Raw genomic sequence first — 27,919 nt, 5'->3', positions numbered from 1 at the left:
CTATAAAAAAAAAAAAAAACATTTCAACATTGAGGATTATAGGCTTATGGTCAGATTACGATTGATATCGGGGTTAAAAAACAGTTGTCAGGCAGACTTGTAGAAAAATGGGTATTTGTCTGTACACAAATAACTACAAGTTGAATACAACAGATTAACGGTCAAAAGTTAGGAAGACAGAGTTTGACTGCGAGGGCGCCCTCACTTGACCAGCTACTTGAGATGAGGAGTGTAAGTGATAACATTTGAGGTTATCAGTATACTTGATAGAAGGCTTAAAAACTACAATAAACTAACAAGTTTATGTTATGCTCCAACTCAGCTCAACGTACTTGGTCCAACTCAGTTCAAAGTACTACAACTTCTCTACATAAATACTAGTGGTGCTATTAAAATACTAGTGTAATTTACACTATCACAGTTAGTAAGAATGCTCCAAAGTGGTCCTCATCTATCTGTGGAACTCAATTATTATCTCTGACCCCCATAAAGAGAGATCTTGAGATTTAATGAATAGGTCTAAAGAGGAATGAAATAACTTCATAGTCCTTCAAAAATGCAAACATATGATCTGATAATCTTAATATGTCAGTACACGTCAAATAATTCAAAAATTTATATGTATGTATCAAAATTAAAACAATAATTATGGCTGAATAGAAAGTAAATTAAAATTTACAAGATTTCCTTTTTAAATTCTTACTGTTCTTCCCAAAACTTAGTCGATTAATTTGTTACAGGTTCTTTAATCTTGACAAATAAAACTAATTTATACGAAAAACAAATCTGACCAGATTTTTCTTTCTCTCTCACTACTAGGCTTCTCAAAGTTTGATAAATATCATGTTTTCATAAGAAAATAAATCGGACCAGATTTCCTCATTTTTACATATTTACATAGTATTGTAATATATATATATATATATGTGTGTTTGTGTACTCACCCTTGCCAAAGTCATCTAAATGGTAGCCAGGTAGTAGTGGTGATGGAGGTGTTGGTTCTGTCATCAAAGAGTAACTGTGTTCATTCTGGATATGTGGACTAGGTGCGATATCACTGATAACTTTATCTGTCAGCAAGGGATCATCAAAGATATTGTTTAGCCAGTCTGACGGCAGGTCCTCCATTCCACTTGACAGTGACTGTAACCATGAACAAAGATGAAATCCAGACATCGTCACACAATCTCTTGGATAAAACTTGACAAAAATATACACTCTGAGTCTGAGTCTGCTCAAAACATTAAAGTCCAAAAGTCCGATTCTGAGAGGATTGCACACACACTGTTATGAATTCACTGGTTAAGTGTGCTACTGATGGCAGACTTCAGCGGTATGGCTGCAGTAAACGTGATGAGGAGTCTTTATGGCTAGACCACACAGGACTGCAATGTGTCAAGTCTGAAGTGACTACAAATGATTACTCCTTGCCATAGATAGCCCTATGTTTTGCTTTGCTTTGCATACAGCAGTGCAACCAACCCGGTTACTTGGTTGTACAAAATGATGAAATCACAGTCAGTTGTTGATAGACACAGTAAATGTAACTGAAAGCCAGGGTTGTGACAATGTATATATGAGAGAAGACAACGTAAGACATGTGATTGAATCAAGTGGTCTGTTTACAAGAATATACTCTAGTCCCACAACACCTCAGATACAATGTCAACAGTTCTACACTCCCTATTAATCATCCTAGTTTTATCACCCCAGTTTTAACCAATCAGCTGTGCTACAAAGTTGCCTCATGTGCCAATCACAACAAGCCTTCCCTTGTAAACTTTTAACTAGTTGAAATACCATCAATCCAGTAAACCAACACAGGGGTACAGTTACTATCAATTTGAAAACTACCATGACTCACACTGAGATACTCACAAGTAGAAGTTATACAAACTACAAAAACTTGATGATGCAATAAAAGCAATGAGTTTACAAAGGGAAAAGATCTCATTGAAAGCATCTCAAACACACTCAATAACTTAGATAAACAAATAATCACTTTCAACTCTCTAGTCTATCAGTTTACATGTAATATCTTTTAGTCCTGTTGTAGGTGATATCTAGTAGTATTTGTTTGAGTCCAATCATGTGGGGATTTGGGGTACAGTCCAAAACCCCACACGACTACAGTCTAGGTTAACATGTTTTTGTAAAATACACAGTTTCAATTAACCCTTCAGGAGCTCTCAAATTTACAATACAAATCCAAACTATGTTTTATCAAACATTGGTATCTTACACCACAGACTCTCCATGTCCATGCTTCCACTTTCTTATCAGTATCATGTGTGGTAATAACAACAAAGGTACTAAAACTTAAAATGAAACACGGTGTATAATCAACCAAGGTTCTAAAACTTACAATGAAACACAGTGTATACTCACAGACAGTGATTGCCCTCCACTGTGTGATTACAGTTCAGCAAACCTTGTACAAATATCAATCCATTTCAGAAATTTGTACAAAATTTGAGAAGTGTGAGATCTTATTAGTGGTCACTGTATAGGCAAGGTCAAATGATGTTTGGGTCACATTCAAAGACTAAACTTTAAGTAGCAATACTTTTGAAAGTAGACTATTAACCAGCAAATAACTGTGACATATGATATTGTAACCTCAAAGGACTAGTACTTTGATACTAACTCACAAAATGGTTAGTTTACATTACACAATGGCTGGCTTACTCTTTAACAAACTACCATACTTCTTATGTGTGAGTTGTGTAATGCCAACATTTTACATGATGTAAACCATGTCTAACAAACTTTAAAGTTATCACAATATAACAGCAAATGTCTAGGTAATCCTTCCTTCAATAATTACCTGACAAATATAATTTTGTTGCATTAATATTTAATGTATCAGCCAATGTACACATTTAGATAGGCATTAACATTTACTTTTTACATACTGCTGGGTTTTCATTTTCACAATTTAAACCAAGGTATATTTTTTCCATGGATAAAATGGAAAATCATTTTTGGTGGTGGAACGTCTTGGACAGTGCTATAGAGAGGGTCTGTACTGGCTTTACAACAATCTAGTTCTTAGCATTTAATATTGTTACACCATAAAAATTTATAAGCATCAAGTGTTTTATATTAGAGCAAAAATGAGAAAATAATAAGAGTAGGATTGTATACTTTAAAGAGATTTACAATGTATATATCATATGTATTATTATTATTATGACAACCATTACATATAGGTTAGAACTCTTGTCATCCACATAACAACCGTGGTCATGGCAGATACCAACTGATCGGTCACATAACAGCCATGATCGTGGCAGACACTGACTAATCGGTCACATAACAGCCATGATCGTGGCAGACACCAGTCAATCGGTCCAGACATTGGCAGATCAACAACCCTACATGATTGGTTTTATCCAACATTACTATTTGTCCTGTTAATGTAGTATTGATGGGATGGTTTGTATAAAGTGAGACTTGATAAACAGACGAGTTCTTTTTATTTGTTTTCTACACAGCACACAGGTGAAGACACATCAAGGCTTTTCAGAGGTGGATTTAAAAAACCCAGTCAGTTGCTTAGTAACAACGGCATGTTAAACAATACTGTATTTATCTTGGTAAACCATAGCATGATTGGTAGTGAAACGTGCAGCAATTATGCTGTGATTAGTTAGTAAATACTTCCGATTCATGTTTCCGGTGTTCTGGCAGTGTCTCAGACAACAACAAATGTAGCAAACCATTTCTCTACAATCTAGGTACTTTGTTTTGTCTGAAAAGAGTTACCTCAAGTTGCCATGACGTCAAAGTGATTCATCTCTGATCAATATGACATTGAGTCAACTTGTTTTGGACATCATCTACTTGTGTATGTACCTGATTGTCAAGGTACGTTAATATGTGACGTACTTGTGGTTTTTATTGCTAACTAATTTCATATCTACGTGGACTTTTTCTGGGAAACTATAGACTTATCTTATGATCTAATCATTGTATTGAGTCCTTTGACGTTTTACATCAGATGTAAAAGAAATAATGATAGCAACTTGAAATTTTAATTTTTAAATATTAGAAACCCGTCTAAAGACTACTTCTGAATCACCACATAGTATTAGTAAGAGGTAGGGCAACACCAAATTTGGTTCGTCACTAGAAATTGTGTGCATCAGTGGTGCATCATATTGGCTTAGAGGGCACACTGTCAGTGGTGCATCACATTGGCTTAGCAGGGCACACTGTCAGTGGTGCATCATATTGGCTTAGAGGGCACACTGTCAGTGGTGCATCATATTGGCTTAGAGGGCACACTGTCATTGGCTTGTACTACACCACCACTACACTGATATGGTGTTAAACAAAGTAAGAGGTTGTACTACACCACCACTACACTGATATGGTGTTAAACAAAGTAACAGGTTGTACTACACCACCACTACACTGCTATGGTGTTAAACAAAGTAACAGGTTGTACTACACCACCACTACACTGCTATGTATCATTCATTGCTGTAAACATTTCCTGGCACCAAATGACATCTGTTACATAGTAACCATCTCATCCTCTGGTTGCCAAGGACACAGGAAGAAGCATTTATGATGACGCCAAACCCGTTGCAAAGATGACGCTAACAAGAATGCACAGCCTGTGTCATCATAAGGGTATGGTACGTCATTCATAAGTACCTTACAGATCAACAGATTCATCGAAATTTATGAAAGAAAAACAACCAAAATCCTGTAAACAGGTTTGTTTGTTTCTATTTGCTAGATTACAAGTTACTAATGTGGAAACACAGAGGAAACAGTTTGACAGGAAATCAATTACCCCCCCCCACCACCCCCACAACCCCCCACCACCCCACCCCCTTATGTTTAACTGTATTAATCTATATGGTATATTATGTACTATAGTAATTGTAAAGCCCCTGACAATATGCCCCTACAGTCATTTTATATTTTAAGCACCTCATTACAATTTATTGAATTTCTTAAGTGAAAGTTTTAAGAACAAGATATATGTGTACTTCTTGAACTAAAATGACAACACAGGGAAAGGAAATATTGGACTGGGACATCCCAAAACAAATGACTTTTTTGTTTGCTAGGCTAAGTAAAAGTCACTTCCCACAATTCAAATTCAAATTTCAACATATAATCCCACAAGTGTGTCATTAACAGGTGTCACTCTTTCATTCACATAACCTACAAAAAGCTTCAGGCATATCACATTATTATAACTATGGTGAGATGATAGTCTAGATATCAAATCATCTCTGAAGAGAGATGAAGGACAGCACTAGACTAGTTAGATGGCCACTTAAACTAAAACAATCCATGAATGTGAGAGGTCAGAGACTTTATCAGTTCAACCCATCAGTGACAGTATCTGGGGCATCTCTATCAATATATCTTGGCTTGTCTGTTTTGGGTATGAAAAGGATCAATTGTTACATCAATTGCTTTACATGTTTCCTTCATAATATATCTATTATGTCTTTTACATACTGTGTATGTCCACCCCTAAATTCCACTCAACACAACAGTGAATGTTTTCAGTCTAGTTAATATTATGTGTAGTTGTTTTCATTTTCTACTCTCTCTCTCTCTCTCTCTCTCTCTCTCTCTCTCTCTACGGTAGGGATGATTGAGGTGATTGTACAGTAACGTGTATAGACACTATATACACATATACTGATGTAGACTAGAATATTTTAGACTCTGAATGGGATTGTTAATTCTCAATCATTATCTGACTGAGCAGTAATGTAATACAATCAACTTACAATATGGCTCTGCTAAGATTGCACAAATCATGTCACTGTCAGTGTCTCAAATTTGAATACTAGTAATTCTGTTCAAAAATGCATGGAGAGAAATATGGCTTAGAAAAAGGTGGGAAATGTCATCAGTAAGCTGCATGTTTTTACCACTGCCAGTCACTATAATACATGTTGATAGAATGGTGATCAGTTACCCTGTTTACATCTGTTACCACAGATATGGTATGCTAATCTGATGCTAATGATATGCAAATCCACAACCTGTTGTACATGTGTTACTACAACTAATACAGACACTACATGTAATTACATGTTTTCACTTAGAATGGGTTTCTTTAATACCAATGAATACGCCGTATTCCGGTTATCGAAGAAGCCCCGAAAAGATAAAAGATATGATTGTTTGGCCACTAGGGGCGCTGTTTTAGAACCGGAAGTGAGGGCCAGAATTGTAGAGCATTGTTGCAAAGCATAGAGTCTATAGGCATCGTAACCACTGACTAAAGATTTTCTGTCATTCCCCGTAACTTTACGCTATAATATTGCATTATCGCCCATCAAATAACGAAATAGCAAATTAACCTCTTGTTCTCCTAATATTTCGCGTAAGTTTGGCTCTGCAATTCGACCGTGAGGAAAACCCAAAAGTAGCAACATTTTGAAACGGGTAGTACACTGACATCTCACTCACGTTTTCAGTGTGACCTCGTCCATTTGCGTTACCGTTGGAGAAATTGTAGCGATTGCTTCCAGTCAAACATCGGAACGGAAAAAGGTACAAAAACAGAGGAAAGAACCCTCAAAATCACAATATACGCTACAGTTATTGCAGCTTGTATAAAACCAATCTGATTAAAATCCTATGTAGATGTCGGCTAATCGTTCATTGCTATTTTGCTTTCGTTATTGTGCCTGAATTGACCTTCGTGGTACATGTTTGATCGCCTCCTCTACCGATCAGGACAAAAACGTAAACATGTACCACGAAGGTCAATTCAGGCAAAATAACGAAGGTAAAATAGCAATGAACGATCAGCCGACATCTACATCGGATTTTAATCAGATCGGTATAAGACATGGTATGATGAGTGAACCACGTAAACGTTACATGGAAGGCCGATTCATTGAAGGGGTGGGCGGTGTGGTACAACAATATTTATGATTCGTTGCCGACTTCAATGGGGTTTTTTATACACTGATGGTCCTGAATGAAGAATAGCAAGCTAACCAAAGTGTGATAGTAAAGATGAGTATATCAATACAAATATGTTTATGCCAACTTATAACCAGTACATGAAATGTTTTTTTTCCGGACAAAGTTTTATGATTTCACCCGTGGTGCTACACCACTGTTCTAATAAACAAGAAAGGCCTAAGTATGCGGCGACATCAGTTACAATATAAACATGTGGCTTGGTAATTGTCGACCGAACTCTCAATATTGCAATGACTGTAGCTGGAAGCTGTTCAATCTGATTAAAATCCGATGTAGATGTCGGCTAATCGTTCATTGCTATTTTACCTTCGTTATTTTGCCTGATATTATTTTTCTTGGTACATGTTTACATTTTTTAGCCTGATCGTAGAGGAGGCGATCAGGCAAGCTAAAAAATGTAAACATGTACCAAGAAGGTCAATTCAGGCAAAATAACGAAGGTAAAATAGCAATGAACGATCAGCCAACATCTACATCGGATTTTAATCAGATTGGAAGCTGTTGTCAGATTTGTAATTTTCTAATCGTTCTTTTGTCAAGCAACAGACACCAGTAAGGTAAAGAAATATGTTTATCATGTATACATCGGGTATATTTCGAAGGTCCTCCGTCCAACTTTCAATGTTTCCACTGTCGATTAGTTCTATATTTTGATGCTTGACATCCACTATTCGTCTCTTCCGTTCTCTCAGAAAATTATCATTTTCTAGTGTTTCAAGACCAAGGTTTACAGCATTTCTGGCGGTATCTAGTAGATTTAGAAGTAGTAATTTTCCACTCTTTTATGAATGCACGGAGTTCTTTTACGCCCATTTTGTTGACAGCTTCATACATCGCCATACTATTAGATGCCATGACGAAAATTCTGGCCCTCACTTTGTCAGATATGGTGCGCCCTCTCGCGATACTTTCCTGCGAAACAACCGGAAGTTCGATAACCGGAATACGCCGTATTGACTAGTTTTCAAATCTCATTGGAGTCTAACTATATGCCACCACCATGGTGTTGTTGTTGTTGTACCATGTTGTTGTTGTTGTTGTTGTTGTTGTTGTTGTTGTTGTTGTTGTTGTTGTTGTTGTTGTTGTTGTTGTTGTTGTTGTTGTTGTTGTTGTTGATGATGATGATGATTTGCTTTGTGAGAATGAACACGCTTGGTCACTGGGTCCATTGCTAAAAATGAAAATTTCTACTCACAAGGCAAAGCACTATATTGGATATCAAATGCTAAACTTGTGGTCAACATTGTTAGGGGTAAGTGACAACAGGTTGTTATCACACAGTCTTGATTATAAAACAAGATGTTAGTAAAAAATTAGGATTCACTTTACCCTAGGAGTACAAATTGTCATTTATTATTTATTTATTTTTTAGTTTCAGTACATTTTGTAAATTGGTGTTAAAAGCTGTGACATGACACTTTGCATAGTTTGATATCAACCAATGTGTCCAAACTTATACCCCATATTATGGGATAGGGGAACAATACACCAATTTGAAAATTCTGATCCGTTGATAGCCCCCATGTTCATATCTTGAGATCTCTATAGCCCACATATTCACATCCTGAGTTCTCTATAGCCCCCATGTTCATATCTTGAGTTCTCTATACCCATATATTCACATCCCGAGTTCTCTATAGTCCACATATTCACATCCTGAGTTCTCTATAGCCCACATATCCACATCCCTAGTTCTCTATAGCCCACATGTTCATATCTTGAGTTCTCTATACCCCATATATTCACATCTTGAGTTCTCTATAGCCCACATATTCACATTTTGAGTTCTCTATAGCCCACATGTTCAGTTTGAGTTCTCTATAGCCCACATGTTCAGTTTGAGTTCTCTATAGCCAACATATTCACATCTTGAGTTCTCTATAGCCCACATGTTCACATCTTGAGTTCTCTATAGCCACATGTTCACAGTTTGATAAATACGGATTTCCTGTCTATTCTCTTAATCCCCTCACAATATGATGAACACAGATAAAACAAAAATTTTAAATAATGTATTTGACATAACATCATTTACATACTTAAAATGTTTGCACCTTAGTTCGACTACATTGTCTGTTTTCAGCAAGACTTGTTACTAAATAATTATATGGTTTTAAAATAGAACACATTTCCTCTGTTCACATTTTCTTTTCAATTTCTCTTAAAAGGATGAATGAGATTGTCAACTGACTACTATACAATATAACCTAACAGCTGCCACCATGACAGGTTTACAATCTGATTTTTAATCTGTTCTTCTCTAGTACTTGTAGTGTATAACAAACCAACCAGTAACAAGTATTAAACATGGTGAACTTTCACACCAGACTAAAATTATAACAAGTGATTGCATCAGAATGTTTTTACCTCGGATCATCACCACGTTTTTACCTCGGATCATCACCATGTTTTTACCTCGGATCATTCTACTACCACTAGAAGTAGTACATGCATGACAGTGTATATAGAATGTAGATACAACATTTTAAATCTGGTAAAAAGACCCGAGTTCAAGTTTCCCCTATGTTAAAATGAATACAAATCTGTAATGAGATTTTAGTCAGCGTTTACATTTACCACCCTAAATAAATCTATAATATAATGCTGTCATTTCTAATCTTCAATTCATAAATTTTCTCTTTTCCTTTTCTCATTGGAGAAAACATGACAGATTTTAGACCCTGACGGTAAAAAACAAAAAATACACATTTCCATGAAACAACCGTACTTCTTTCCCTTATTCAGAAGACAATATTCTAGTATATGTCAGCTGCTAGTTTCTCATCAGTTAACATAATTTTTTTCTCTCTTTTTGGAAGGAAACATTCTGCAAAGAGTTCATCTGCTTTTATCATTATAGATAAATCTAATAATGTCACTGAAAACAATATATCGTCACTGAAAATGAAACACATTAAAAAAAAAGCTGAAACAGAGTATCACAACTTTATATATACACATGTATGTACAATAATTCAAATATTATGATGGTAGATTATACACGTACAAAACTAATAATTCAAATTTTATGACAATATCTACATGTGTGATACTAATATCACTACAATTTTTGAAGCTTGGAATGACAACTGAAACCTAATGCATTTTTTCATCAGGCATTACAAAAAATATCAAATTCTGACGAAACTCAATCAGAAGTGGACAAATACTAATAGACAGTGAAAATAAAGTATTCAAACAAAATTTATATAAAATATTTGTGGAACAAGTAATTACATTTACAATAGTGATGTTGTCAAACAAACAAACAAATCACAGTCAGACAACTATTAACTATGAAGTCATTCACTAATTATGTCCAAACAAACCACCAAATGTTGTTTTACTTACTTGGATATGATAGTGTCGATAATAAGCCATCCCTAGGGAATCACGGATGGATGGATGGATGGATGGATCAACAAGAAATTCCTGGCTTTGGATCCAAAATCCCAAAACCCACAATTTGAAATAACCAATTGTAAGTAAATTGATACTAAGATGGGGTTGGGAAGAGAGATAGGGTGGAAAAGAGCAGAGAGGCTGGAAAATGGCCAGTATATTGAAATATGTATTTATGACTTAGCACAGCTGTATCATTTATGATTGGTGTTTATACATTATGACGTACACACTACATGAAAGGGTTGGTTTCAATGATTGACAAAAGTAATCATGCACTCATCTATGGCTAGTAACATACTGCTCTAACATCTACTATGATTAATATTCAGTTTTTGTCAATATATGGTAATGTCATGGCATCATCTGTGGTAGTATGCCACCCATTATTTTTATTATATTTGGCCTATACATGCAAAAAACATGAAATATTACAATAACATGCTATTTATATGAAATACATTTTAAAATAAATTGGTCTGAACATGTTGACAACAACTACCGAGATGTAAATTCAGAGAATTGTTAATTTTTTAAAATATAAAATAAAACATTTAGCATTGTGATTTAAAATGTGTCAAATAGCAACATGTCGGTTCAATCACTCTAACACAACTATATTGTTTGAAATGAAAATGACAAAATTCAAAAATAAAAATAGACACAATGAAACTGTTAAATCAATTATTCCAAAAATGTATATTTACTACTACATGTGCCGTACATACATGTACATGTATGTAAATTAGTACATTCACTAATCTACCACATACATACATAGTCACACTCACAGACACATACACACATGAACACACAATTCATACATACATACATACATACATACATACATACATACATACATACATACATACATACATACATACATACATACATACATACATACATACATACATAGAATACATACATACATACATACATACATACATACATACATACATACATACATACATGTATGTACATACATTAGCTCATAAATACACCTGTGTTCATGGTTCATGCATGTATATAACTGTTTAAAAGATTTTGAACCTTCTGTTACTGAGTATACATATATACTGAGAGAAAGACAGCAGACGTTTCACTTTTCCATCTCATACATGAGAACAGTTCATTTCCATATACACTGTCTATGACTGTATAAAGAAATCTAACACTTACCTACTAAATTAAAGTTTACAAAACACAAGTAGTCTATTAATGTCACACTTAGAAATACTTGATAGATAAGTTATGCATAGATATATGATGCTCTGACTGTTTGTTAGCAGGTACTATAACAGTCTGTTGGTATTCATAAAACCTATAGTGTTGGTCCACACAGGTTTTAAGATTCACTATAAAAATATTACTACTCCAGTCAAATATATATATATGTATACTTTCTCATGTGCATAAACCAGTAGAAATTATGGAGTGCACTACTTCCACACTATTATACGCATGCTGTGTTTGCATAATTGATGTCGCGGTTTATGGAAACACATCAATTTTGATCTGTATACAGCATATTCCATTTATATGCCGGCATTCCAGAAATAAATATACATTTGTATGGCAACAAAAAGTGCTTTGTTTTTTATTTGATGAATAACAAATTACAACTATTGCTGGTTCAGAATAGAAGCCAGTCTACCACTACAAGGAGAAGAGGAAGTTTGCCTCCTTCAGTTTGAAACTAATTGTGACAAGATGAGTGACCTTTGACCCAATACCTTTACTCAGCTGTGGACGCTTGGATTGCTTTGCTGTCATTATACTGGCACTAAATATGAAGTGGATCCTTGTCTGAAGTGCATATGGACAATCAGATTTTTGTCAATGTATTAAGATATCATTCTACAATCTTGTCTTTGTTTACAAATACAAATATACATGACATACGTGTAAGGACCCTTGTTAAGTACTACGAAATTGAAGAGGAGTAATACAAAACATTTATGTTATTAGTATAGTCTGGCCAAATAACGAAATGTATTGCTGAATAGTATGATACCGATTATACCATTTACATAGCAGTACAGTATATTGGGGTATGATCACATTACCTAGCAGCACTGCAGTACATAGCACTATTAGCAGTACAGTATAATATTGGGGTATGATCACATTACCTTGCAGCACTGCAGTATAGTTCAGTCAAGCACACATCATGTATGTATAATGTTATATATAGCACATATTGCATATACTAGTACTCCTTAAAATGTTTTGTTCACAAGCTATGATGTGTTGGTTTTCTCATTTTAGCACTACAAGCTGGTACAAACTGTAATGATGTCTTAAAAAGGATCAAAGTATAAGTCTGGCTTTGTGCACTATGTCAAGATCTGCAAATTCTTTTGTTTTTATGCAAACGTCATCTTACAAATAAAACTTTAAAAAGTTTAATCTTAGGGACATTGGATGGGATATGTAATGGTAGATTGTAGTTGGATGGGATAGTGTGTGTGGTATTATACAGATATAAATTCTTATGTTGACTACAAATTTACCAATGATCTAATCAGTTTTAATGAGTTATGTTAACTTTTGATCAATCCTATCAGTTGAGGTCAGTAGATATCAAATATATAGTAATGTTCAATGTGGAAGGATCCTGTTGTGTTTATTGTGTCTCTGTTATCATTAGTCTAGAGTTGAATTGTGGCTATCTTTCTTTGAATTATGTCCCATGAATGAAACATCAAGGCAACTTGATTCTCCTGTAATTTGACTAGTTAATAGAGACAAGTTTGAAATGTTTACTTCCCCTACCAACATAACAATCATGGACCAGAGTGTTTGAAATTTTTTAATATTATTGTAAAATTCTGTTAAATGAAGTTCTTGTGATGGCAAAAACAGCTAAAAGCCAAGATAAGAAACTCATTAGACCTATAGCATTTATCTACACTGTATTTTTAAATTGTATAGTGTGATGGTGGCCAGCCCTTTGGAGTTTAGTACTAATCACAAATCTGATTAAAATCCTGTTTTGCTAAACTTTGTAGTCAGACAAATAACCCCCCCCCCCCCCCACGTAGAGCAAAAAAACTTGTAAATTGTAAAGTTTGCTTAATTGACTAAGTACAACTTCAAAAGGCATGTATCCCAAAAAAACATTGCCTGTGTTGAGTACGATTGTAAAAGATGTACATGTATATCTTGTATTGCTTTGTGTTTAATACATAAAACTAATATTGGTATATCAAGACACAACCTACTATACAAAGGTGTCTGGTTTATATCCTTCACTAATTGCCATTTTTCATAAACTTTTTGAATGGCTTGAAAGAAAGAAATTAAAGAATATAAGTTAACTAACCATATTTCAGTTCAGAAATACTAACTCAACACAAATCAGTGATGAAGTTATACAAGCTATGAAATGTAAAACTAAACTCAAATCATGGTTCAGGAAACTTTGATCTGTTCTTGACCTTGCAGTGACATTCTTTGCACCAGACATGAAATACTGGGTACATTCATATACACTTTACACTCCCATTAACAGATTTCTATCACTAGTCTATACTAATGAGCTGGAACTTCACATTAACGTATTTGAATTTCAATGAATAGAGACAGAATTCTTTTCCACAAGTACGGCTAACAAACAGAAGAGCCATTTGGGTTAGGTTATTTGATATGGGCATAAAAAGTAGAAGGTTGGCAAGTTCAGCAACTCTATCCTATACACAGGGGTAGTAATAAGAAACAGCTTTCAAAGTGTCTAGACAGATTGATATCACCATGGTTACAATTGACCTTACCAGGGAAAGGTCACTACCTTCCCAGACAGTACAAGGAACATTGCATCATACATTCAAATGTGGGCATAGAATCACAACAAAGTTAGATATACTACTGAAATCACACAACCCAATTACGTTGTATAATTGACATACATATCCACAGGACTTGGTTTTCTGCCTTGACAATGTCATTTAGTGATTTACCTAAATATTTCAGCCACCAACTGTATAACAAAGTTTCTGGACTACACACATCATAGCAAGCAAGATCTCAAGATCAGTGCTAATGCCAGTAAACAGTTCATATGACAGTATCAAGTAAAATGTTTCTTTACACTTCCTTTCAACTAACATGTGATATTTATAGTGGATCAATGGTTAGAGTGGTCGGCTTGAAATGTGCAGGTTGCAGGTTTGACCACCACCACTGCCATTTGTTTTTTGAATGACTTAAGTCTTTGATCATGATTTGAATCCAAGATTGTGCCACAGTCCACACAGCTGTATAATTAGGGACCTGGTAGGATTATAGGTTGCAATGTGAATGTTTTGATCCTATGTGTACCCTAGTCAACCCAGCTGTATAATTGGGGACCTGGTAAGATAGAGGTTGCAATGTGAATGCTTTAATCCTATGTGTACCCTAGTCCACCCAGCTACATAATTAGGGTCCTGGTAGGATAGAGGTTGCAATGGTTGTATGTTTTAATCCTATGTGTACCCTAGTCCACCCAGCTACATAATTAGAGTCCTGGTAGGATAGAGGTTGCAATGTGAATGCTTTAATCCTATGTGTACCCTAGTTCACCCAGCTACATAATTAGAGTCCTGGTAGGATAGAGGTTGCAATGAGTTGTATGCTTTAATCCTATGTGTACCCTAGTTCACCCAGCTACATAATTAGAGTCCTGGTAGGATATAGGTTGCAATGGTTGTATGTTTTAATCCTATGTGTACCCTAGTCCACCCAGCTACATAATTAGGGTCCTGGTAGGATATAGGTTGCAATGGTTGTATGTTTTAATCCTATGTGTACCCTAGTCCACCCAGCTGTATAATTAGGGATAGAGGATAGAGGTTGGAATGGGTTGTATGCTCCCCAGGGAGTTGAAGTATAAAGAGTCAAATAATATGCTGCCATTGTATTGATCTGTGCCATAGGTGGTAACAGTGAGTGCCTTGAGCTCTCAGGAGAAAAAGGGCATTATAACTTCACATCATTATCACTGCATATAAAATTTGAAATGTCTAAATAGAAAACTAACACTTGATATCTATGCTCCTTGCATGTAATGAGTTCGTTAGTTTAGATCAATACTAGAAAGAATAGTTGATAATAAATTATAAGACTGGTGTTATTCATGCATGTGTTGAAATGATCTTAAATCATTATTGGTATTACAGATTTGTAACATCTGCATAGGAATCAATAATTACATACTTGATACTCCTACTCCTACTCACAATCACCAGACTAAAAGAGCACTGACCATAACCTGTGAATATATATCTCTAGCTTAATTCAGCCAAGTGTAAAAAAACTGGATTTCTGTCTCAATAATGTTGTTATGCTAAAGGAACAGATGTAAATTTCCATGGTAAATTATGCTCTAAGCTGTATCCAACGCATATGTGAAATAGTGTGGGTAGTATATTTAAATTAGACGGTGAAGTTTTTATGGCTGCAGTAAATCTACATTTTATAGGCTTTATTACTGAACATGTGATACTAAATTTACCCTAGTGATAAAGAATGTACCCTAGTGATATAAAATTTACCCTAGTGTAGTGATACAAAATTTACCCTAATAGTAATATCAAATCTACCTGTGTTATAAAATTTACCTAGTGATAAAGAATTTACCCTAGTGATATAAAATTTACCCTAGTGTAGTGATATAAAATTTACCCTAATAGTGATATAAAATTTTCCCTAGTAATATCAAATCTACCCGTGTTATAAAATTTACCTAGTGATAAAGAACTTAGCCTAGTGATCTACAATTTACCCTAATGATGCAAAGTTTACCCTAGTGATACAAAATTAACCCTAGGTCAGGGCAGTGACAAATTATCAAACCTTAAACTTTAAAGTGACCAGAGACTGAAATACCAGACAACTCAATCTATGTCGTTTCTTTTTAAAAGCTAGCTAATGGCTGTAACATAATTCATCACTTCCTTTTGACTTCACATCAATACATTTTAGAAATGCAAATATTTTCATCAAAAGTATACAATTACAGTATAACCTTCAAAAGAACCTTTGTGAAGTAGTTTTTTTTTGTTCATTGTGTTTAATGTGTTAAATACAGAGATTCCAAATCAGAGTTTCAAATGATTACGCATAAAGGTTGTCCACTATGAGCTTTGCCTCCCACCCCATCATTACCACAATTCTCAAACATTCACTACTAAATTGTTTATAACATGTTGCTAAAGGTGTACTGCCCTTTCAAGTAGTACTCTTCTAAAGTACTATAAATGTAGGTTACACTCAGACAAACCTCCACATATATTGTACAATGTTAAATCCTTTTTGTTCCAAATTGTAGTTTTTTTGTGTACTTACAAACAAATAACACCCCCCCCCCCCCCAGGGAATAATGAGGTTGGTTCCATGAGAAATATATTAAAACTACCAGTATACATTATTATTACAAAGTACATTGTCTACGGATATCTATGCAAATTTTAACGACCCCATTTTATCCTCCCCTCTGTTAAAAGTATTACTACAGGCATTCCTAAAAACACCCCAACCATGTGGTAAAACCAAACAGAATAAATTATGATGAATTATAAGACTACAGTAGAGTTGTTCAGTTGTGAAATTATAATTTTGTACTCATTTGCCTCCAACACATGGATAAAAGGTCACTATAAAATTCAGCTATTGACACACAACTACAAGTATGATATCAATACAGATATTCAGATAATTTATTGGTATGTGCTGTAGGTAACAGATGGCTGCCGGAAGTTGGTAGCATATGGTACAAAATATTACAATATAGAACTCTGTACACTCGGAAATAATTCATTCTAAACTTGGTCACATGTGTTATTTATATGCAAATAATTGCTTTTCTAGTAGTGTCACAATTCTATGCAAATTAGTTCTTATTTATATATGTAAATCATATCATTTCTATTACATATCTATGCAAATTAGTAGAGTATAGAATAAGTGAATTAATTAATTAATTAAAACAATCAAAATACATGATAATTCAATCACATGACATGCCTGAGCAACTTGTCTATTAATAAAGTACACATATGGATAAACTAAAGACATAACAAACACACATCTGAGTAAGCGTGTGTATGTATAATTATGTATATTATTCAACATATTTAATAGGTCTACACACATTATAATGTACAGAGTGAAAACTAGTTAAAAATATCCAACACATGACACGCTATGCAAATCAATCAATGAACGAAAATATCACAAAAACCATTTGTATAAAGTCTCCTGTGACAGTTGTATTTAAATTTTGTGTAGACAAAGTAAAATGATTGAACACTTGTCAGAAACATGTTATGATAACAGTATGGAGTCACCATGGTTGACTGGTTAAGTATCTCTGCCTATGCTTGGAATCTACAGGTTGTCGGTTTCTGCCTCATCACTACCTCATCACTACCTCATCACTGGCATTTGTGTCTAACATCCTTGGGCAAGATTTGAACAAATATATCACCCAGTTGTATAAATGGGAACCTGGTAGGAGTTGCTAAATTTATATAAAGGATACAATATTTGTGGTTATTGAAGCAGCATTAATAATTTGTTGTTTCCAAGTCACTGAGGATTGTTCATTTGTATAACTGGCTGGGTTTTTTTCTATTATACTTCTATGCTAGGAGTAATAATTGTATTTAGTATTTTACACTGTGGTTGTCATTAGTATCTTGACATATCTCAATCCTGAATAATTAATGGCTAGTACTAGCTTTTCAGTACAAGTAATGAACTAGCCCCAGTCTGATCAGGTTTTGTCCAAAACTGTATATACCAGGTATAAATATCAACTTTCTGTAACAACACACATTCTCAAGACATTCACATGTCCACACACAACAAATTGATATAAAAAATCACCAGCTGCTCATGCTGTCATGGATTTTCATAGAGGAACTGCATGTGTTGTTCACTGCACTGTTCACTGCATTCACATTTGACAATAACCCACATGAAGTTAGGGGACCTTTTATATGCCTAGCTGTCTCATCTTTAAGCATGGTGTGGGAAAGCACGAGATGAAAATCATTATTATTAATTTATTGACAATATGATTAGATTATAATTGTTGGATACATTGCACTTATTGACATCCACAATTATCATTTATTACACCAAGTTATTAATATGTCATTGGTCATGGTAGAATTATTGAAATTTCAAAGAGTTGGTAAACTCGAAATTAGTCTAACTATAAGTAAAGAATACCAGTAAATATATCAGAATTCAGAATTGTTGTTTTTTCCCTACCTAGCTGTAAATAGCAACAGATGAATGACAGTACCAGCATTTCTATGTCCGGTAGTTCCACAAAGAATCCATATTATATCATCATATTCTGATAATTTATGACCATGAAGTGTTCACTTACTGGACACTGAGTGTGACCATGAAGTGTGGCCATGAAGTGTTCACTTACTGGACACTGAGTGTGACCATGAAGTGTGGCCATGAAGTATTCACTTACTGGACACTGAGTGTGGCCATGAAGTATTCACTAGTTGGACACTGAATGTGACCATGAAGTATTCACTAGTTGGACACATTAGGGTTACTATAGGTCCATTTATTTACTATTGTGTAGTCTTCAAATGTATAATTTATGCTTCTGGTAAGTTCACACTAATCTAGCAATAAGTGTTAACATAAAGCCCGGCGCACACACGAGCAAAGTGCTGAGCAAAAAGTCATTCGTGCCATTTTGCTCAGTAGATAGCTCATGTGTGCGCGTAAATTTTCATGAGATTTCGAACGTTCGGGGCTGTGAGCCAAATATCTAGCGTGTTTGATAATTTTTGCCTCGAATGACTTTTTGCTCGTGTGTGCGGCAAACCGTGAGCAAAATGCTCACAACTTCTCTCTTGAGCGCATGCGTGACAATAACGTAAACAGTAACAATGGCGGGTCCTATGAATTCGCAATGTGCGCATTGCGAGAGCAATCCCACAACCCTGTGCGGCGTTCAAGATGGCGAAACACATGTTGCCTATATATTAATGGTAGGTTCATACAATACAACAATAAGTGTGTGTGTGTGTGTGTGTATGTACAATTTCCAAATGTATATATAATATGCTGTTGATAGTTCTCGCCAATCCTGCAACGAGAGACTTGTCATGGTTACTGTCACAGGATACCATAGTGTTCACAATGTATGTACAGCAGTTTTTAAATTACCACAGTGCATCAGTTCTCACACCATAGAACTTGTTAGTAGTCCATTGTAATAGACCCCTCACTGTGCAATTAACAAGTTTAATTATCACAACTAATGAGTTGTGGTATATTATTAATACACTGGTGTGAACCAAATCTCCATGTCCATGTAAGTATATCGTATGTGAACCAAGTCTCCATGTCCATGTAAGTATATCGTATGTGAACCAAGTCTCCATGTCCATGTAAGTATATCAGTGTCTGTTTTTAAGTCATGTAATTTATCAAAACCCGTCTTTCTATTTAGATAACCATGTGATTGTAATCTCCTACCAGGCTACCACCATATGTCCAGAGATAAATTCAGATCTATACGCCGATGGATTTTATTTACAAATTATACAATTGTATTCTATTCTGATCAACAAATTTGTACACAATATTTCAGATATTGTCGTGTGAACAAACTTCACAATATGGTTTCTTTGTATTGCACCATAATGTTTTTTTTATGTTATTTCAACATTCTTGTATTATATCATGAAATATTCAAATTTCAATTATTATAATTATTATTAGACAAAAGCTATTAAACTGCAATTATTTCACATCATTTAGGAAGTGAAGCCTATTCAAAATGTCTTCAAATTTTTTATTTCACTTCCCAACTTTTTTTGGGATGATGTAATTTCACTCCAGGAGTCACTATTTTTTGATAAGATCAGAGAACCTTAGAAGAAGGGAATTAGATAAAACTTGCATAATAGGTTCCAGGCTTATAATGTTTGTATAGAATCTTGGTAAATAACCCGGGGACTCAGGACTAACTTCCACTTTAAACAAAAACACTTTGTGACAGTATGAGTCAATCACTCACTCCTACTACATGTACTATATGGGTGTCTTCCTCTCACCCTATGTATGAGTCAATCACTCACTCCTACTACATGTACTATATGGATGTCTTCCTCTCACCCTATGTATGACAAATTGTAGTCAACTGCTATCCTGTACTTAATGAATAACATCTTTATATTCAATCTATGACTTAATTCTTTCAACAGTTTGCTCTCACTTCCTGAACCACAGAAGTCACTTTCAATGAACATTATGGCAGTAAATAAACGTTTGGTCTTTCTTTATGCATCAAGAGGGCAACAGCATGAAAAGAATATACAATATATTTGGGGCAGGATATTAATGGCCCAGTCAGTCTGGGTCAGGTTAAACATTTATCATAATTATTCAATTTTGAAATTGACAAAAACTAAATTCCATTTTTGTGTACTCTATTAGGTACATGTAATGTAGATACAGAAAGTATGGTACTACCACTAAATTAGTTTGTACAGGTAACATTATTAATCATCACTATCAAATACCCAGTTAAACTCACTGGTACTGAATTAGAAAGTACTACCACTAAAACTAGTTTGTACAGGTAACGTGATTAATCATCATTATGTGACTGAATCATCATACTTCACTAAGGGATGATGACACAATGTCGCACAAACTCAACAAATGAGCATTGTTCGTTCAGGTTAAAAAACCCTCCCTCCTCCCCCTAAATGAACATCATTCATTCAGGTTAAAACCCCCTCCCTCCCTCCTCCCCCTAAATGAGCATCGTTCGTTCAGGTTAAAACCCTCCCTCCTCCCCCTAAACAAACATTCACAAGCACGACATTAAACATTTATATATGAATTTTGATGTAAACTATGATGAGACATGTAGAGGTCAAATCACTATGACTGATGTAAAATAAAAACATTAAATAAACACAGTGTAAAATACTACCAGAAACCCAGCACCATACATATATATCTCACTTAAGAAGTCAATTTTTATCAACTTATCAACATCTCAGTAGTAATTACAAAAACTTGTTATCATCGAAGGAGTGAAACTTTTCCATCCGATTCCAAAGTTGTTTAGAAGTATGAAAATGAAGTTCAGCTATTCCATTGAGCCAGATCCCCCCCCCCCCATAACGAACAAAGTCAGCTAGTTTGCTTTATATGCCTGTAACCAAACACAGACAGAAAGAAAGCTACCATGTTAATTTAATAACTAAATATGATTATTGGTCAAATATTGGGCCATGGGTACATTGTAGATACTCTACACTACTTTGTCATCAATTCACATATACCTACCAGTTCATTTACCAAAACTGTCCTTGACACATATTGTCTACTTACCAAAGTCAAATACATTTTAATACCCTAATTTACAGTTTGACTACAAACTATTTTACCACCCATTCTTATGCATACATTTCTTGTGTATTATGACCTGGTAGGAAAATGCCAACAGTAGATGACTCACTATAGTTTATCAAAACTAATATTGTGGAAAAATTATACAATTGCATCAAAATATAGCTGTAAGTGGAATCAATTCTTTGATTTTATTTCTGGGGGAAATATCTTGAAAACTTCTTGGTCAATTTTCAATGAGAACTGAGTAAAATATCAGAAAGAGAAGAAAGGGGGAGGATAAAGAATGTCAAATACTTGACAATTCTCTTTAAATTAAAAAAACGACTCACAAGTCTGGTCATGCTATATGAATGTTAAGTATAATCTTGACATTTCTAGCGTTAGTAGTCCATTTAGAAAACAGTCTACTTGTCAACAGCTGAGAGTTACATTTAAAACCAATTGACCTGAAATAGCAGGTGTAGTGTTCAAAAGTATGGGTTGTCCATGGCCAAGTGGTTAACTTGTACACATCTTACAACTGCAGCCTGGGTTGTCCATGGTCAAGTGGTTAACTTGTACACATCTTACAACTGCAGCCTGGGTTGTCCATGGCCAAGTGGTTAACTTGTACACATCTTACAACTGCAGTCTGGGTTGTCCATGGCCAAGTGGTTAACTTGTACACATCTTACAACTGCAGTCTGGGTTGTCCATGGCCAAGTGGTTAACTTGTACACATCTTACAACTGCAGTCTGGGTTGTCCATGGCCAAGTGGTTAACTTGTACACATCTTACAACTGCAGTCTGGCTTCAAACCTGTCAAGCATCGGCTGGGTTTTATTAAAACTTAACCAGGTCTGCATATAAGAAGGGGGATGCTCAGTTTGCCCCTGCTGAACAACACAGATTTTCCCCGGGTATGCTGGTTTAACACTAGAGCACTATGGCGCTGCTCTTGTGGTAACCACTCAACAAATTTTTTAATTTATTTGGACAAATAAAGATTATTATGTATTATTTTTAATAGTAGGTGTAGTGAAGCAGAGCTGAGAGTTATAATTAAAATTACATGTACTTCACAAACAGCGAGTGAAGTTAAAACCATATTCCATCATCCATGAAAATCTCTGTGATTGCACTGTAAGTGAATTAGACATCAACCATTGGTTGAAGTTTTGATTGTATGAAGTCATGCATGTGTTGTGACTTCTGAAAACACTGACAAAGCCTAGTGGATACCTGGCGAAAGCTTTGGTGAGCTAATTGTAAATTTTCAGTAAAGTTAAATTCATGAACTTAAACTGAACATTTGCACAGATGAGCTTTCGTTGGTTGGTTGGATTATTGAGAGTGTCACTCAATAGTTTGATATACAACAGTGTTTCACTGCTCTCAGTGAGACATTTCTTCAAGAGATTGAAATTTGTACAGAAAATGACCTAGGAGGGTTCCTATTGGTCAATACATTAGGGTCAACAGGTGACCTGGCCTAGGAGGGTTCCTATTGGTCAATACATTAGGGTCATAAGAGGTTGAGTTCTAAGTTTATACAAGAAAACAATAGTATTATTATCTCTCTATGATGCAATCTACAATCTCATTACAAATAAACAGTACATTCCTGATTACAAAAGTAGATTAAAATCTTGATACTCTAAAATCCCCCTATTCTTTGGTAATGAATTTTGTTTACACTAAATTACACAGATCATCCTGAGAAGGATTGTTCTCAAGTTATGGCTTCTTACAAGTAACTCTGTCATTTTTAGTTATAACTATATATTTAAAAACATCATCAACTGGCAACAAATTACACTGTATGAATGAAAATGTCCAAACTTGTCTTTTAAATATGAGGTTGTAAACCTTGTAGATGCATTGTAATACAGTGTGTTCTGATGCAAACATTACATGTAATTCTATAGATGCATTGTAATACAGTGTGTTCTGATGCAAACATTACATGTAATTCTATAGATGCATTGTAATACAGTGTGTTCTGATGCAAACATTACATGTAATTCTATAGATGCATTGTAATACAGTGTGTTCTGAAGCTAACATTACATGTAATTCTATAGATGCATTGTAATACAGTGTGTTCTGATGCAAACGTTACATGTAATTCTATAGGATAGGTGGAGTAAGACAACCAGGACCTTGCATCTACATAAATCTAACTCCCGATATACCAGACACTGACAAGGCCTAAAATCAAGGACACCTTGACTATACTATTAAAACAAATATATCTTGACTACCAAATTAATAAGGTAAGACCATGGAAGTAGAAACACAGTCCTTCCTACCTCCATGATAGGACTAGTGTGGCCATAGCTACATTAGTCAATCTGACTACCAAGTGTAGGCACTGGTATTGGTTACTTGTGGAAAGCAATAACTCTCTTATTGTTGTGATGCACAATGCCACTACTATAGTAGTGATTAACATTGGTGAGTAGGAGTTGAAAGGAAAGGCCATTATAATGAAACCTATAATCGTCATAGTACCTCACTGGTCTTTTCATCTCCATCCTGCAGTGCATCATGTCACTGTCCTGGGATGTTCGAAGTACAACAGTCATTGACTTCACCCATTACACAACTGTTTTGTTGCATTGGTATTCATCACGTAATATGTAAATACACATAGTGTATGTTGGTTTGTGAGTACTAGTTGCAAGAGTTGTAAGTACAGTCTTGGTATTCTAATGACTTGTTAATTCATTCTGTGGTAATATGGTGTAAAGAATAAATAAGACTGGACTGTTTGCATGTAAATGAGTTCTACAGTTATCAGCTAATCTACGAGTTCTACAGTTATTAACTAAATCATCTACTACTACTACTACTGCTACTGCTACTGCTGCTGCTGCTGCTGCTGCTGCTGCTGCTGCTGCTACTGCTACTGCTACTGCTACTGCTACTGCTACTACTACTACTACTAGTACTACTACTACTACTACTACTACATGTAGTCCTACTAGTCTATAAATAAATAGCAGCTTAGTTTTGGTATTCCTGTACACTTTTACAGTACAAAATCTTACACATTAAACAATCAACTGGCATCTCAGTTGGGTAACTTTTACTGACATCAGTGATGTGATTTTGCTAACTTTCACTAACACAAAACCATTGCTATGTGTAGTTTACTTGATGTTGTTTGGCTTATTTGCTAACTTTCACTAACACAAAACCATTTCTATGTGTAGTTTACTTGATGTTGCTTGGTTTATTTGTCACTTTCACAAACTTTATCTTTATTCGCATGATGCACTCTTTACAATTTTGTTGTAATATTTATTTTTTTACTAACTTTGTTTTTGTTTGTTTGTTTGTGGTATATATGACCCACTGTCCCTAACTGTAATGATTGTGACTGGTTACCTTTAACTGTCATGTTTACTCACTTTAGTTGTTGTTTGTGGTTTCTCACCATCATAAGAGCTTTGAGAGCTGACCACAAAGTTCATCACAAGTGAAGATTTCAGCAAAGACCTTGACTTATTGACACCAACCTACATGTATTCTACTGTGACACAATGATGAATGGACTGGATCAGTGCTACCACACTTGGAATTCCTGTCAACAATTCTGAACTTTATGTGCCCTACACTGATATCAACAGCAAAACACATCTCAACATACTGCATATAAACTTCATATGCCCTTTTGATTGAGAGATTCATGGGTGTTTACAACAGCAAAATAACAATGAATATCTTTCAGTTATGCTCTTAATATAGATCAACAACAAACCACCAAACCACATTTCAAAATAACTCTGAACTTCATTTGCCCTTTGATTACAAATCATGTATAGAAGAGTTGAAGACTTCCATGTACATGTCATATACAATATTCATATACCATTGACTCAATAACAAAACACATTTCAATTTCATCTCATCTCATCTCATCTCTCCCCATATTTATATGTCTCTGTCATATAAATATGGGGAAACATGCTTCCAACTAGGAATCTGTTACCTTCTTGGAATCATATGACAAGGCACATTGATGTTAGTGGTGAAGGAAGTATATGATTACCAATCCTTGGAATTGGATTTAGGTTTCTTCAAGGAATCACGGACTTCAAAATTACCAACAAAGTATTGTGAGTCATTGGACTAAGAATAAGATGTCATATCATACATGGTTTTAAAAAAATGATTAGGTCACAAACGTGACAGAAATGAAAGGATAGTGTATGTCAAGTGTATTCTAAGTGACATTCCAGAAAGTATGTGAGAAATGAAAGGATAGTGTATGTCAAGTGTATTCTAAGTGACATTCCAGAAAGTATGTGAGAAATGAAAGGATAGTGTATATCCACTGTATTCTAAGTGACATTCCAGAAAGTATGTGTACCAGGAAAAATAGTAAATCAAGAATACATTTGCATATCTTATTTATAGCTCAGTGTCAGCTAGTGCAAACTTCAGGCTGTTGGCAACAGTACTTACTTACAAGTTACTTGTAAGTTACCCTTTCAGTTGCTAATTATCACATACTGAACCCACACTAGTCTAGCTAGACCCTTGAGCATTTCTGCTACATTTAAAAGCACAGACTGATAGGGTCTCATAGCACCATACGTATTATAGTCACACAGACTTGCATGCCTGGAGCTACACACCAGAGGAACTCGCTGTCACCCTCAGCTTTTGTTCATCAACCTTTAGAGTACAGATCTGAGGTCTTGCTACAAGTCTAAACCCATGATAGCCCAATTGGTAAACATTTATAGAGCTATATTATAACCCCACCCCCCTCCCCTCCCCTCCTCTCAGCACACACATTGTATAAATCAGCATAAGACTTGGAGCTCCTAATCTGACCAAGTACTGGGTATATACTGTGAGTATCTATACATATGTATATACCTCCATGTATATACAAACTGTTATTTACTTCCCATTGTTCAACTGTTTATTGGTAATCTTCCAAATACACTTGTTTTTCTTGGTTATATTTATCAACTGACCTAGAGTATGTGTTGTTGATTTTAGGTAAGATTGAAAGGAACTGTGCTTCAGTCTGTTCAATTCATTCAACAATAGTAAATTGAGTGATAAGAAGTCTGCATTCAGTTTATAACAATAAATCTACATTATTACATGTCACAACAGATTTCTGTAAGGTATCAAGATGTAAAATGTGTTTCTACTGGGGTTTTGTAACCTTGGTAATGGGGGGGGGGGGGACTGGTAAATGTAAAGACTTCAATGTCTTGTAGTAGTACAATAATGTTTGTGTTGGGGGAGGGAACCATGGTAACAGTGGGGAGAAGACTGGTAAAACATTTACATGTACAGATCTACTACAATTTTCGTGGGGAGACTTGATAGAAAACCTTTGAAGTTCAGGTCGATTTTACCTACATCTAAATGTACTTACCAACCATGACAAAACAAAAACACTGACTGTCATTGAAAAATATGTCAGTCTCTGTCTACAATGTATTTCTGCAAACAACTAAAACACATCTTAGTTAGTGTAAACCAGAGTCAAGCTGTGCAGGAATCTTGACTATGATCTCTTCTTGAGACTTCATTTTGTCTCCCCTCCAGATGATAGTCAAACTGATACCCACAAGACTTGATTCTAAGCTATTTTTTAAGTGAATTGCTTTTACAGGGACAACTATTGTATATCTTAAGTAGGTTATTGACCTCCTGTTCAAGTAAACATTTCCTTGAGCAACAAATACAATTTTGGATTTCATTACAAAAACAGATGTGGGACTTACAAATTAACAAACATTCACTAATCACACTTTCAAGTTTATTTAAATACAAGTAGTAATTGAGTACTATCACAGCTGTAATGGCTGAAGACAGCCCTTGCTTTAATACATTGTAAGCATCTCCAAATCATGATAACATATTTCATTTCATTCCCTGATGGTTTTAAGATAAACACATCTCAGTTTGAGGTAAGTGTGTGTTCACATAATCCATTGTTTGGAACACTGTCACAAAGATGTACATGTATACTAACCAAGTAGTACTAGTAGTAGCATGGAAGCATCTAAGTAAACAGACTAACATTGACCTGTATTCTAGATGACTCAAGATTTGTACTGCCTTGAAAAAAAGGAGAATAATTTGTTTAAAATCACAATTTTAAAGTGTAAGTAAAAAGTTAACTAGGGGCAG

General features: G+C 35.0%; 1 protein-coding gene across 3 annotated transcripts in view; it reads right to left on the bottom strand.

Moving 5' to 3' along the window:
- Nucleotides 1–27,919, bottom strand: part of LOC144452830 (cyclic AMP-responsive element-binding protein 3-like protein 1) — a 48,459-nt gene that overhangs the window by 14,023 nt on the left and 6,517 nt on the right. For 2 of the 3 annotated variants that reach the window (XM_078143997.1, XM_078143998.1), the window contains exon 2: nt 945–1,143. In XM_078143997.1, coding sequence (XP_078000123.1) covers nt 945–1,143 — 199 coding nt within the window. Of the gene's footprint in view, nt 1–944; nt 1,144–10,329; nt 10,512–27,919 lie in introns of those variants that run through there. The other variant, XM_078143999.1, reaches the window with a different exon arrangement.

Source organism: Glandiceps talaboti, chromosome 23, assembly GCF_964340395.1.
Source record: "Glandiceps talaboti chromosome 23, keGlaTala1.1, whole genome shotgun sequence".
Lineage (NCBI taxonomy): Eukaryota > Metazoa > Hemichordata > Enteropneusta > Spengelidae > Glandiceps > Glandiceps talaboti.
This window is presented reverse-complemented; position numbering and strand designations above follow the sequence as displayed.